This window comes from Meriones unguiculatus, chromosome 14 (genome assembly GCF_030254825.1).
Source record: "Meriones unguiculatus strain TT.TT164.6M chromosome 14, Bangor_MerUng_6.1, whole genome shotgun sequence".
Taxonomy (NCBI): domain Eukaryota; kingdom Metazoa; phylum Chordata; class Mammalia; order Rodentia; family Muridae; genus Meriones; species Meriones unguiculatus.
Genome location: NC_083361.1, coordinates 75,595,420 through 75,609,882, shown reverse-complemented (window position 1 = coordinate 75,609,882; position 14,463 = coordinate 75,595,420). Strand labels below are relative to the sequence as shown.

Below are 14,463 nucleotides of genomic sequence, written 5' to 3'. Positions count from 1 at the left end.
TCCTGTTGCTGACTCACGTGTGAGTGGCATGGCAGCAGTCAGCAGGTGCTTCCTCCAAGGCCACAGGCACTTGTTTGCCAATTAGGTTGCCTGTGAGCTGCCTGGCAGACAGGGAGAGAATGCTCTTCCATTTCCAGCCAGTCTTCTTGGATTGTAGCACTGCAGCTGCAGAGTACCTGCAGGCCCAGACCTCAGGGGGCTGGAGAGATAGTATGAGAAGCTGGGCTTTCCTTGCTGGGTCCCCCCTTCTCTGGGCGCCCACTCTTCTGGTCTGAAATCATATGTTTGAACTCAGTTTTCTAAGAGTGAGCTATAACTATGCTAGATCACTTCTTGAAAACTCACAACAAATACAAAAACATTATTTATCATATTTCTGTTACTCTATAATGTGAACCATAATAAAAAGAGGCACTTGGCTTTGTGACATTAGACCTGGAGCAGGATGGTAAGTGGTTATGAATGTGAAATTCAGAGTCCAGATACCTGACACACTTTCAAATGAACACTTACTGGCTCAGTGAGTTACTTATTCTCTTTGTGCCTCAATTTCTTCATCCATAAGACACTTATCTCATAGAATTAGATATGTACAGTTCCTAGGATTCTCAGTTCCTAGTATATGACAAACATTCAGTGATAAACTTTAAACTGAATTTACACTCTCTGTGGTCTGCCCCTACCTGACACAATGGAAACTCGTTATTGTCCTGGGTGTGTGAGGAATTGTCTGCAGGATGTCATCCAGCTTTTGCTCAAGGACAAGACTATTCCATACCAGCTCATTCTTTTCACTTGATACGGACAACCGTGTTAACAAGCCTGTCTCACCAAACTTCCTTTGTTAAGTAACAAGGCATATGAACCCATTAAGGTTTCTCTTGAGCCTTACAAAAATCTAGGAACGGCTCCCAGCACTTCTCGTGGAGAGCTTCTGGGTCAAATAGGAACATCACTGAGAAGCCTCTGTTCTAGCCCAGCTTCAGATACGGGTACTTCCAGAGCAGCACACAACATCCTGAAGGTGTTGTAAGGCTCTAGGAGAGGTGACCAAGTGACATGGAGTGAAAAGACACTTTACATTGACTTTTGAGATGCTCCGTGTCTCTGGTGACCAGTGTCTCTCAAGCTTACAACTGTCAGCAGCACACATCAGCCCAGCTTAGGGAAGGACTCATTAGGACTCTCTGACAGGGATTCACCTTGTGTTTTTAAAGTCTAAGAGCAAGATATGGGTAGGGAACACCGTTTCATGATCATTGGGGCTTTGATCTGACAAGTTACGAAGTAATATTTTCTGTGTATGAGTTATCTCTCTCCCTCCCTTCCTCTCTCTCTCTCTCTCTCTCTCTCTCTCTCTCTCTCTCTCTCTTTCTGTATGCACATGTGTGAGTGGTATAAGCTCATGGTGCTAGTGTCTACAGAGGACGACATTGGGTCTCTGTACCTCGTTGCATTGAGATGGCCTCTCACTAAAACTAGAGCTAGTCTGGAGGCCAGAAAACCCCAATCATCCTCCTGTGACAGCCATGCTGTAGTTACAGGCATGTGCAGTTACATAGGCTTTTATGTGAGTGTAGATTCCAGCTCAGGTCTTCATGGTTGGGCAGTGAGTGCTTTTTACCTACCGAGGCTGTCAGTCTCCCAGCCCTGAGTCTTGCAATTTTTACAATGCTTTTCTGATGTAGTTATTACTGTTGTAGAACAGATAATAAGATTATAGTCAGAGAAGTGATTTTTCCAAGTTCAGGTAGCTAATAATCGACACTGGCATGTAGAACTTCTAACAAATATGAAATCATACAGTTCTTACCTACCTCAGAAGTGGTAATGGTTTCCATTTGGTGCTTAAGCACACCAAAGCTTGGCAAATTGAAGAGATATGTTCAAGGTCACAGAGCTAAGACTCAGCCAAGGAGAAGCTGACTCCAAGTCTAATATTGTTTCTTTAACAGCTCTGGCCGTAGACCAGCTGCGAGATGACATTTCCCTCCTGCTTTTGGCATTTGGGTGAGCCTTGTGAAAAAGCATTATTACCTAGTGACTTTGTGAGGTGAAAACGTACCTTGGATGTCATCATTGAACATGCAGTACTTGTTGCGATATTTGTTGAGCAGACGGAAGGCATTGGCATTGGCAAAGTCTTCAAACTGGATGAGGCAATTTATTCCAAACCTGTAGGTAGGGTGGAGAAAGGGGGAGGAAAGGAGGAAAGAATGTATGATTATTACCTCCTGGACTAGATCCTGCCTGAACTGGATTCAAGGGAGGCTGAGGACAAGAGGTAAAGATAGTCTGTGTACTTCCTTTTATTTTTTTGTCACCTGGCTTGATCAGCATCTCCTAGAAGTAGACCTTTGCCTACTTCATCATGTATGTGAATGGGAGAGTGCAGGGACTAAGGGCTTCACAGCCAACCCAGTCAAACTCACTGTATCTGATGTGGACTATGGGCTCCCTGTGAGCTACCACACAGTTGGTAGGAGTAACAGCAAGGTTGAGGTGGGACCTGCCTTCTTTGCAACCTGTGGCCATCTGAGATCCAAGGACAGAGTTCACTCTAAATGCATTAGTGAGCAGAATTGCTCTGGATCTGGGAGCCTCTGAAGCCTGCTGTCGCCATCTCCAGACCCCGAGGCTTGGAGTTGGTCCACTCCTCTATAGTCATGTGATATGTTCCAACAAGACACGAGCAAGGCTGAGAAAGGGCACCTCCTGAAGCCACTGTTATCTTGGCAAAGATGTTCCCCAAAGCTCCACAGACAGACCAGTTAGTCATCTCATTAAATGTATGGACCACCAGGTCCATCACAAAAATGACAGTCAGGGACTGTGGGATGAGGTTCAGGAATCTGCATTTTCAGCAAGTGCCCTAAGTGGGTGTGATTCCAAAAGCCTAGACAACTAACAAACACAGCCTTGGTGGGTAAAGGCAAAGTCCAGTAAGCTGCTTGATGTAACTTATTTGAAATCTATGCCTATTAGATTTCATGGTCTTGATAAAAATAATATTAGATTTATGCATGCTTTATAACGCATTTTTTTCTGTTTAATATTTATTGCTTTCTGGGAAGCCAAGAGAGATGTTGCTAGCTCATTTGTAAGACTCCTCAACCTAAGCACGTCAATAGATTAGGCTTAATCTATTGTTGACCTTTGGTTTTGGCGTTTGGCAGCTGTGGTCTCCTAGGCCTTCTTAAAGCAGTCATGGTATGAATGAGTTAGTTTATTAATACATGAATCAATGACAGTTCACATCCCATGAGTCAACTTGTGATTTCAGGATTGTTCATTTAAACATAAGTTGTGATGGATACACACTAGACACAGGAGTGCTGGGTGCATAACAGGGAGAGAGGGCCCGTTTTGCCAAAGCGGTGTGGACCATAGCATGAGGCCTACGTAGGTCTACTTTCACACCTGTGGGAAGATTTATTACCTTCTAGAAAGGGTGTTTGGTGGCAACTGGTGAGTCTGCTGGCTATGATGGAGTGGGCAACACTGATCTGACCCAGAAAATACCATTTCAACCTCATCTCTCCAAGCATAGCTCACCCCGTTGGATAGAAATGCCAGTGACTGGGTAAGCCTTTGCTCCTTCTGCATGTTTCCCAGAGTTTTAGTCAGACTTGCTGGTGAGGCATTAGGAGATGGGATCACCCCACAGAGCCCTGAGCAGAGTGCAGCCACTGGGCCATTCAGTGCTAAAGAGGCCTGCGTCTTGTGGGCCTAGGCTGCGTCTCCACACAGAACTGAGTGACCCTGCACATGTTACTTCACCTTCTGTCCTGCCAATGCTTTCCATTTTTTTTTCCAACATGCACAATTCTATCCTCCATGTCAAATTCTGCAGGTTCTTGTAAGGATTACATGATGAGGATGATTTTTTTTTTCAGTGTTACAGAGGTATAACTGATGAATAAAAAAATGTCTGTATTAAAGCATACAACATTTATGATCTGAAATTTGTATACATTGTGAAATAATTGCCATAAGTGGGCTTGCTGAGATATCTATGACCATAATGGTTACTGCTGTGTGTGTGGTCTAAATCCTTAAGGTCTAGTCTCTTAGCAAATTTCAATTATACAATATAGCACTATTGGCTATAGCCAACAGGTGATTTTTAAACTGCAAAGTGCTAAGCCCAAGTGTCATTCTGGCCACAATTTTTATTCACACTTTTGGAGTAAGTACTGCTGATGTGGTTAGAGGCTCTCTGTGCCTCTTAGCCGATCACCCAGGCTTCTTTTCCTTTTATATCAGTTTTCAAGAGGAGACTAGTCACAAATGGTTTAAATGGAGTTGTAGTAGAATCCCCAGTGTGAGAGAGAACACAGCCTTGTAAGGCTGTAGGGAAAGTAGTGGCCCCAGGGGAAAGCTAAATTTCAGCCAGGCCAGGCCAGGGAACAGAGTAATGGAATATAAGAGAATTTTTAATTCACCAATCTAGCTCCAGAGGGCTCTAGAAAAGGAAAGAAGGTGAGGTGTAAGGAATTGGATTGGATGATGGAAAGCATACAGCGCTGGCTTTGGGCTTCAACGTGACCCTCAGAAAACGTAATGATTTCTCCATATGAAGCTCAATGCGATGGCGGTAGAGAGGTCGAAATGTTTCTCTTTGCGTTCCCTTGTATCTTAGGTATTATTACTAACATTCCACATTGCTATCTCTGCATATAATTAAACACAGGTTGCCATATTTTTTTTATAGTTCTTAGAAAGAGTTTCGTAACTTCTTTCAATAATGCGATCCATGTGTGGTGGTTTGAATAACAGTGGCTCCCACAGGCCCATAGGGAGTGGCAATATTAGGAGGTTGTGGTCTTGTTGGAGTGGGTGTGGCCTTGTTGGAGGAAGTGTGTCACTATGGGGTTAGGCTTTGAGGTCTTATATGCTCAAGCTACACCCGGTGTGTGTCACAGTCTCCTTCTGCTGCCTTTGGATGACGATGCAGAACTCTCTGCTCCTTCTCCAGCACCATGTCTGCGTCTACTCTGCCATGTTTCCTGATATGATGATAATGCACTAAACCCCTGAAACTGTAGGCTAATCCCAATGAAATATTTCCCTTTATTTAAGAGTTTCCATAGTCATGGTATCTCTTCAAAGCAATAGGAAGCCTAACAAGACACCATGGTTTACTCTTCTGTTAATGAGCAGCACTATGCAGTACCCAGCACATTGTAGGTTCCTGGGTAATATGTTAGCCCTTTCTATCTGTAGATTCTGCACTTACGGACTCAACCAATCCTACACTGAAAATGTTTTAAAAGATAGACTATGTACAGGTTCCTTTCTTGTCATTAGTTATTAAAGAAGAGTATAAAGTGACAATGACTTATGCAGCATTTACAATGTATAAGCTATGATAAATAATATACAAATGATACTTCTATAGACAGTGTATGTAGATTATATTACATAAGGGATTTGGCCATTCACCATTTCGGTATCCATAGGAGTTTCAGAATAAATATCCCTTGGGTACTGAAGGAAAATTGCCCCATGATTAGAAATAATAAATAAAACTGCCCACTCATAAATATAATGTCATGCCTGTCAAGCTAAAATATACTGTGAATATTTTTTGTTCAGGTTATGAACTGAAAGTATTTGGACTGAGAGTAAGGAACAGAATGTCTTGACATTTTACTATACATAAGAATTTCAGTGCTGTTTCACAGCTAGCCCGGGGCTGAAATTCTGAATAACTTAGACAACAAAACAAGGGATATGTGTAGATCCTTCCATCACATATTAACATATACTAATTCACTTGACCTTGAAGCAACACGGCCACCCATTTCCTAAGGCAACAAGAAGGCAAAAGTTATAAGTATCTTTATTCAGTGTATTACTATTTCCCATTTCATTTAATTTTACATAAGAATTTCCCCTTGGTCCAATGGAATCTAGAACAAAACTTCAACAATTTGGGCTAATCTAATTCTGACTTGGAATTGCATGAAAAGCCACTCGGACCCAATAGGCTGACAGTTCCTAGTACTTCAGAACTCTCACAAGCCGACCCTTCTTTGGACATGCATCCCAAAGGAAGTGTCCAGGTCCAGGAAGCCCCAGTTCTGGGGTTTATGCACCGCCCCTTCCAGTCTCTGAGGAAAGCTCTTCTCTCCTACCCACCCTCTCTTCTACTCTTGCATGTATCTGCTCTTTCTCTCCACAGTGACCTGGGAGTCTTGAACTATGTTATCCTAATCCCTCAGCCTCCCCTGTATGGCTCTTTCAAACCAACCCAGTGTGAGTCAGGAACCATCCATCTATCCACCCACCCATCCAGTATTCTTCTTCCTCTTGAGACTTACTGAAAACCTGTGATCTCTAGGCCCTTTTCTTTTTCCTTTCGCTTTTCCACGAGACTCCCTATGCATCACCCAACATTTGGCTGTGAGTCTCAGCATCTGTTTTGAGGTGTTGCTGGGTAGAGCCTCTCAGAGGACAGCTCTAATAGGCTCTTGTCTACAGGCTTAGCCTAGTATTATTTTTAGTGTCAGGGGTTGGCCCTCTCCAATAGGTTGATCCAGGCATTGTTTGGGAATTCCCTCAGTCTCTACTCTATCTTTACCCCTGTACATCTTGTAGGCAGGGTAAATTTGGGTCAAAGTTTTTGTGGGTGGGTTGGGGTTCGCCTCCCTCTACTAGGAGACTTGTCTAGTTAGAGGGTATCCTCTTCAGTCTCTATGGCCTCTGCTACTAGGAGTCTCTGCTTGAGTTCCTCTCATATCCTCACAGGAGCCTATCCTGACTTAGGTTTCCAGCTTGTCACAGAGATACCCCTGCCTTCTGTTTCTCTTTTCTCTACAGGCCTTCTGTCCTCTCACCCCTGCCCTCCTCAGGTCTGATCTCCAACCCTCATATTTCTCTTCACTCCCTCTCCTACCTCATTCCTTCTCTTTGACCACTACTTCTGTCTATTCTATTTCTGCTCCTGAGTGAAATTCATGCATCTTCTCTTGGGCCCTCCTTGTTACTCTCTGGGTCTGTGCCTTGTAGAATGTTTATCCTGTACTGTATGTCTAATATCCGCTTATGAGTGAGCATATACCATGAGTGTCTTTCTGCTTCTGGGTTACCTCATGCAGGATGATCTTTTCTAGTTCCATCCATTTTCTTGAAAATATCATGATTTCTTCATTTTTAGTAGCTGAGTACTATTCCATTGTGTAAATGTGCCACAGTTTCTTTATCTATTCTTTGGTTGAGGGACATCTAGGTTGTTTCCACTTTCTGGCTATTATGAATAAAGCTTCTATGAACATAGTTGAGCAAGCGTCCTTGTTGTATGGTGGAGTGTCTTTTGGGTATATACCCAGGAGTGGTAGAGCTGGGTCTTAAGGAAGAGCTATTCCCAATTTTATCAGAAAGCACCAGATTGATTACCAAAGTGGTTGTACAAGTTTGCACTCTCACCAGAAATGGAGGCATATTCCATTGCCAGGATGTGGCATCATTTGAGATTTTGGTCTTAGCCTTTCTGACTGATGTGAGATAGAATCTCAGAGTCATTTGATTTGCATATCCCTGATGACTAAGGACGTTGTGCATTTCTTTAAGTCGGCCATTTGAGATTCCTCTGTTGAAAATTTTTTGTTTAGTTCTTTGCCCTATTTTTTCATTGGGTTATTTTGTTTACTGGTGTTTGATTTCTTGAATTCATTATATATTTTGGATATCAGCCCTTTGTCAGATGTAGGATTGGTGAAGATCTTTTCCCAGTCTGTAGATTATTGTTTCATTCTACTGACATTGTCCTTTGCCTTTACAGAAGCTTTTCAGTTTCAAGAGGTCCCATTTATTAAGGACCTGGAGATGACAAGAAGACTAACAGAGCCAACTAACCAGGGCCCGGAGGGGCTTGCTGAGGCTGAAGCATCAATCAAGGACCATGTAGGACTGGATCTAGAACTCCCTACAAAATGTAGCCGGTGGGCAGCTTAGGCTTCATGAAGGTCCTCAAGTAAAGAAAGTAGGGGACTGCATCTGACAGGAACTTTCCTGCCAGGCTTTTGATCGATTCCCCCTTGCTAGGCCACAGGGGAAGAGGACACCCTCAGTCCTCTTGAGGAGCTGGGGTGATGAGAAGGGTGGCTCCCTCTTTCTGAGAAATAAAGGAGGGGGAAGGGAGAGAGGGTGGGACTGGGAGGCAAGGTGGGATGGGGCTACAAGCAGGATGTAAAATGAATAAAAAAATAAATAATTTAAAAAAAAAGAAAAGAAAAAGAAAACCTGTGATGAGCCAGTGCGGTCATCCAGTGTTTTTGGGAAGAGTAGATACATGGAAAGAATTGGTGGGATTTTGGTGTTGGGAACTTCTCTCCCAACTTGTTAAATGAGTTACAATCTAATTAAGAACAAAACCATGAATTCAACACGAACATCTAAACAGAGCAAGTGGAAAAACTTGGCTCTTAATTCATCCACGTATAGTCTTTTATGTATAGGCTTCTACTGAAACATAAACTTAAGTGTTAATCATCTATTAAATACTTATAAAACACCAAGAGCAACGGTAGCAGAATAGTTGACCTTTGGAGGTTACCAGGAGCCCGGCAACACACCACGCTTTGAGGCCCACTTTCGATCTTCACACTGCCACGCACACACTGCTTCCGGAGGACTCCTGAGTGGCTCTAATCAGGCCACCAGACTTCAGTTTTATTTCAAAAGTCACCCAGATTTGTAAAAGATAAAACTCAATAGGAAGTGGAGCCTGACTTCCTCCTCAGTTGGAATAATGCACAAGGCAGAAAACACTCAACAGGGAACCAGAAAAATAGTTTTCTTCCATTGTCTCTGACCAACACTTGAGTCTTGCCTGAGGCTCCTTTCTTTCTTTTATTCAGTTCTCTTATCTGATGCCATTAGAAGTGGAACACAGGTTGCTTAATGCTTGTACTTGACATTAATACACTTTTCTCAGACATTCCTTTAAGACTAAGACGTGGTTGGGAAGGCAGGGGATGGGTCCTTCATAGATTCTAGTAAGAGTTGCAAGGAAATCTGGAGAAGCAGTCTTAGGGTCCTCTCCGTACTTACACAGGCAGACCAGCAGGTGGCTATCATTCGGGAGCAGCCCCAGGACGCCTCCGTCTCCTCCCCTGTGGACCTGGCTCAGCGCCCCTTACTCTGGGCTTTTTGCCAGTCTTAGTGCGGTCTGTGTCCTGCTGTCCTTTAGTCTTGCCTTACCAGAAGACGCCCTGACCCGAGAGGCTCCTGCTTATCTGCTTCCGTTTGCACCTTTGAACCCTTCACCCTGCTGCCCTGGCAGCCCAGAAGAACACCCGATGCTCCTCCAGCACAGAAGTCCTGCCATGGAGGAAGTGGTCCTCCAAGGCCTTTGAACTGCCACTGACAGTCCTTCCATTTCAAGGCTAGGCTCACTTACAGGCTCAGGACGATGGGTGGGTGTCTGATTTCTCCGCAAATGGCTGAAAATGGTGACTGGTGTCTGCGTCACAGGTCAAGGAGACCTAGGTCAGGGCCAACAGAGCTGAGCACCTATCAATCACTTGGGGCCACGCCTCTTTGGCACAAGGGGATCTGAGGCGCTTCCAGTCACCGAGGCCCAGAGAGCAGTGTTGGTGAGAGCAGAACATTCCAGAGGCTGCACCCCATTCTGTTCCAGAGACCAGGGCCTGCCATTCTTTCAAACACCCCGTCTGACCCGGTTTCAGGCCTGAATAAATATGAGAGCTGGAAGAAACAGGTGAGCCCGCTCAGCCTGCATCTGAATCCAATGACTAAAAGCTACAACTCATATTCCCAAGGGAGTCTGCTCTGTTTTTTTCCCTATGAAAACCACACGCAGGTCTCCGTTGGCCTAGCGCCCAGTGAAACTATCAGTCATCACCCCATGGAAAATTATTTCATTTCATTTCTTTTTTTTTCTCTCCCAGAAACTAGAAATGGCAGAATCATGAAACTCTAGGTGTTTTTTTTTTCCACATTCCATTAAACTCTATGCCCTTGAAATGCTCTCAGAGAAATTTCCCTAGTAAAATAAGTTTGGATAACTCTTTATATTACATGTACCAGACTCAGTATATACGAAAGTCTTTGGAGAGTTATACGTGAAGAAAAGTGTTTAACCCAGCAGTTTTGAAACATTTGATCACAGAGTTCACCTTGATTCAGCCCTCTCCATCCCACCTGAGGCTGAGCGCACTTTGAGGGGCGTGATTTCAGCACACACGTCTTAGTGCATTTGGGGCTGTGGGTTCAGGGTAAAGCCCTCTCTCTGGAATTACCACACTGCTGTCACTGGCCAGGGTCCTACAATGTCTGCTCTTGCCGCCGTTAGGTGAGCCCCCCTCCGGCACCCATTCTCCACATCTTTCTGAACACGGGCCACTTAGCTCCATGTAACGACAATGATTTAAGGAAAAGGTTTAATGAATTTGGTGGATGTGTGGAAGGAGTGATTTAGGTGTCTTCACCAAGTTCTCAATAAAATAAAATTAGAATTAAAAAAAAAATTCTCTTAGCGGGTATGTGTCTTAGCACACCTGTAACCCCAACATGCAGGGAGGCAGATCTCTGTGAGTTCATGGCCAGCCTGGTCTACAAAGTGAGTTCCAGGACAGCCATGGCTACACGGAGAAATCCTATCTCGAAAAGGAAACAAACCAGAACAAAGCCTCCCTCCTAAGAGGCTTTCCTTTGCCTCTGGGTGTCAGGCAATGTCACTGGTGTGCTCACCTTGTCCTTAGCTGATTGCTCAGCAGCCACTCGTGTCTCCAGATACTCTGGGCACATGATGCTGCTTCCAAAGCACTGTGGACCCTTGTACATGCTTTGCTTCAGCTGACGATTCTACCTAGGTTTCCTTATGTCTAGGCCAACTCCTATTCAAAGTGTAGGGCCTGCCTCTGATGCCACCTCCTTTCACCATTTCTCTGACCCATCTCTTAAGATAGCGTGAATTCTTTGCTCTTGAGGGATCACATGATATACTGGTCCTGTCTCTAATAACATATGTCACAATGAATGGCATTTGCTAAAATTCTGTTTAATTCAATTAAAATACTCTGTGGGGCAGGATATCCTCTATGCCTGGAACTATACGCTAAGTATGATATAAAAATTCACTTCAGGGCTTGTGAAATGGCTCAGTGGGTAAAGTGGTTCGATTCTGAGGTTAGTCTTTTAAACCCACTCAGTGGAAGGAGAGAGATGACTTCTACAAATTGCCCTCTGACCTCCCACATGCCTCCCCCAAATAAATAAAATGTAATACAAATTTAAACATTTCAGTTTCACAAACTAGTTTTAATATCTGCTACGGGGAATGGAACTTGCCAGGAAGCAAAGCTCTTACATTTGAAAGGGGGCACAAGAAAAACAGAAAAGTACCTTACACTGTGGCAAGAATGATAACAAAGGTTTGTGCAGACCTGTGGGAAAACTTAAGGAAGGCAGGCGGTTCTGCTTTTGGGGTGATGCGGTAAAGACATCATAAGGCATGGACTCAGAATTGGGGCTTAGAGGAAGAACAAAGGTTCCCAGACAGACGGAGAGGGTATGGATGGTGAGGTGGAAGGAAGCAGAAGATCGTCCTGAATTTATAGAAAATGCATAGAGCTTGATCTTGGGAAAGGGAATAAGAAAGGGAGGAGTTTGGGGGAGATGAGGCTGGGTAGAATTCAGGCTCACCCCTTAAAGTGAATTTGCAAAGAGCCAAACATTCTTCAGGAGAGTAGGGACCCACAGAAGGTGTTCTGGCTGGCTTTGTGTCAACTTGTCACAAATTGGAGTCATTGGGAGAGGAGGAAGGAGCCTCAGCTGAGACAATGCCTTTATGAGATCTGTCTGTAGGCAAGCCTGAGAGGCATTATCCTAATTAGTGATTGATATGTGAGGATGCAGCCCATTGTGGGTGGCGCCATCCTTGGGATGGTGGCCCAAGGTTCTATAAGAAACCAGGCTGAGTAAGCTATGGAGAAGAAGCCTGTTAGCAGGATTAACCCATGGTCTCTGCATCAGTTCCTGTCTCCTGGTTCCTGCCCTGTTTGAGCCCCTGTCCTGACTTCCTTTATGACTAACAGTGAGTGATGTGGAACCATAAACCAAATAAACCCTGTGTCTCCAAGTTGCTTTGGTCATGGTGTTTTGTTACTGCGTTGGCAGCGGAAGCACGGGCAGGAAGCTGGCGTGTGTTTCAGGAAGTTCATTTTGGCAGCAGAGTGGATGATGGATGAATAGCTGAGGGGGTACCCTGGAGACAAGTTTTTCTGCACAGTGGCAGATGGTGAAGAACCGGTGAATGACAATGGGGTTATCGAGGGGGAAAAGGGAATCGAGGAAAAGATGTTTAGGAAGTAAAAAGAATAAATCAGAAGGAAGGCAGATTATGGGGGGACTGGCGACAGCTTTGACATCAAGAGTGCTTCTATGGCTAACTACGTGAATGACCATAGATAAACTATTTGACACAGATTTCAGTCTTCACTGCTAAGACAGGGATGATAACACGTTTTGACAGTCCTATCGTGAATGTTAAATGAGATAACATATATAAAGTATGGATACCCATAGGCACTGATGACAATGGTCTGAATGTAATAACAGGGCAGAAGCAGAAGATGAAGAGGAGTTCTGTAAATGTGTGTGTGTGTGTGTGTGTGTGTGTGTGTGTGTAGGGCGCTGTGGTGTCTTCTCTTTGTGATGAGGGATAAGGAAAGAGAGCTAAATTTACTACTAGATTAGACAGTGGAGCATGTGGCATCTGAATGGAGTTGTCTATGAAGCAGAGAGCTGTGTATGAAGTTCAGGAGGGAGAAACATTCAGTTGGGGGCACTATGAGCAGTTGAAATCATGGTGATGAATGGGTGTCCTATGGAAAGTGCATACCTAGCAGGCAGGGAGGAAAACTTAGGACAAAAATCCCAGGACACACACAAGGATCAGCAAGAGGCACAGGAAGAGTCCAGCAAGGTCAGTGATCAGAGGAACCACAGAGCAGAAGCCTACAGGGTAACTACCTGCTACAGGACCCATGTGACAGGCTGCAGTTAGGAGTATAACATCAAGTAAAACAGGGATCCAGCAGTGTCCATTGAGCGACTGTTTGAAAAACAGTGGTGACCTCTGCAGACTACTATATTCGAAAGAGTGATGAAAGGGAGCCACAATGCATGAGGTTAACGTGGAAGGTGGAAGAGGAGTGTCAGTGATTATGTGTTTTAAGGAATTTGTCCTCGAAGTGGGTGTGGATGGGGCAGCCATCAGGGAATGCTGGTCACTGGAGGTGATTTTGTAGTTACAGTGGCTCCACTCTGTGAGAGCCCAGGCCGGAGGGTGAGGGAGGGTCTCAGAGACCTTCTCTTCCCCAGCTCCCAGGCTGGGGAAGTCCCTTGTGTGCCTGCCTGGAAGCTCAACTGATGGGCTCCTCGAACCGGCAATCTGACCTCACTGAGGGGAAATCCCACTGACCAGCAAGACAGTGTCAGGAAGCAGCAGTTTCCAGCAAACATCTCAGGATGGCGTGGCCACTCCTCAGTCATCATGAGGGGCAAGTCCGGTCCAGACAGAAAACACTTCACAAACAGTTGGATTTCCTCCTGAATTTCCCTGCTTGACTCAGTTCCTAGTCACCAACAACCTCAGAGCAAGGAAGAGGGTGGTGGCTGATGGCTGACCTTTCAGCCCTCAAAGGTCAGTGGTCAATCTTGAGCATTTTTTTTCTCCTTTCTGTAAGTTACAGAAACTCACTCCACAAACTCCATAAATCTCATGTTCTTTTATCTCAACCTCCTGGAGCTTCATAGATAACATATCTCATGTTCCTATAGGCTGTGTGTTCCAGTCTCATGAGGCTGCTGGTGTCCTCCACAAAGCCTCTTTGATTATTCGTGTGTTTCCACTTGAGGCAACTACAATCCATGATACAGTCATATCTTGACATTTCTTAGTGTCAGAAGCTCTCTCACAGAGCTAGGCATGCTCCACCATGAGTTAGGACAGCGGATCTTGATAGAGATGATGGTAAAGGCAAGAAACAAGACTGTATTTGAAGCCTTTCAGCACACAGCATGTGAAGACTGTCTTCAAATGTTACAAGAAGAGCTTAGAGCCAAACAGTGCTCTTTCCACAACCTTTTTTTTTTTTTTTGAACAATGACTGGATTTTATTTGTTTCATTATTTATTATTTTAATTATTGAGATTATGTCCATATTATTTAGATTACATTAACATTTCTTTCACCACACCTTCTCATATGTCTATTTCTCCCAACTCTTCTTCAAATTGTGGCTTCTTTTTTCAATAATTGTTATTACATGTCTATTTTAATGATTGTAATTTCACATCTAAAAGTCAATTACTATCTCTTCAAGAACTCACAAAATTTTCCAGGACTCACCTCAGATTCTACTTTCTTTTTCTTTTTTTTTTTTTTTTAATATCAGAGATCAGACCTCTACTCTTGCCTGATGCGTCTAA

General features: G+C 44.1%; 1 protein-coding gene across 4 annotated transcripts in view; it reads right to left on the bottom strand.

Moving 5' to 3' along the window:
- Me3 (malic enzyme 3) overlaps positions 1–14,463 on the bottom strand; it is a 174,309-nt gene that overhangs the window by 15,931 nt on the left and 143,915 nt on the right. For all 4 annotated transcript variants that reach the window (XM_060367499.1, XM_060367500.1, XM_060367498.1 and 1 more), the window contains one exon: positions 2,066–2,175. In XM_060367499.1, the coding sequence (XP_060223482.1) occupies positions 2,066–2,175 (110 nt within the window). The remainder of the gene's footprint in view (positions 1–2,065; positions 2,176–14,463) is intronic.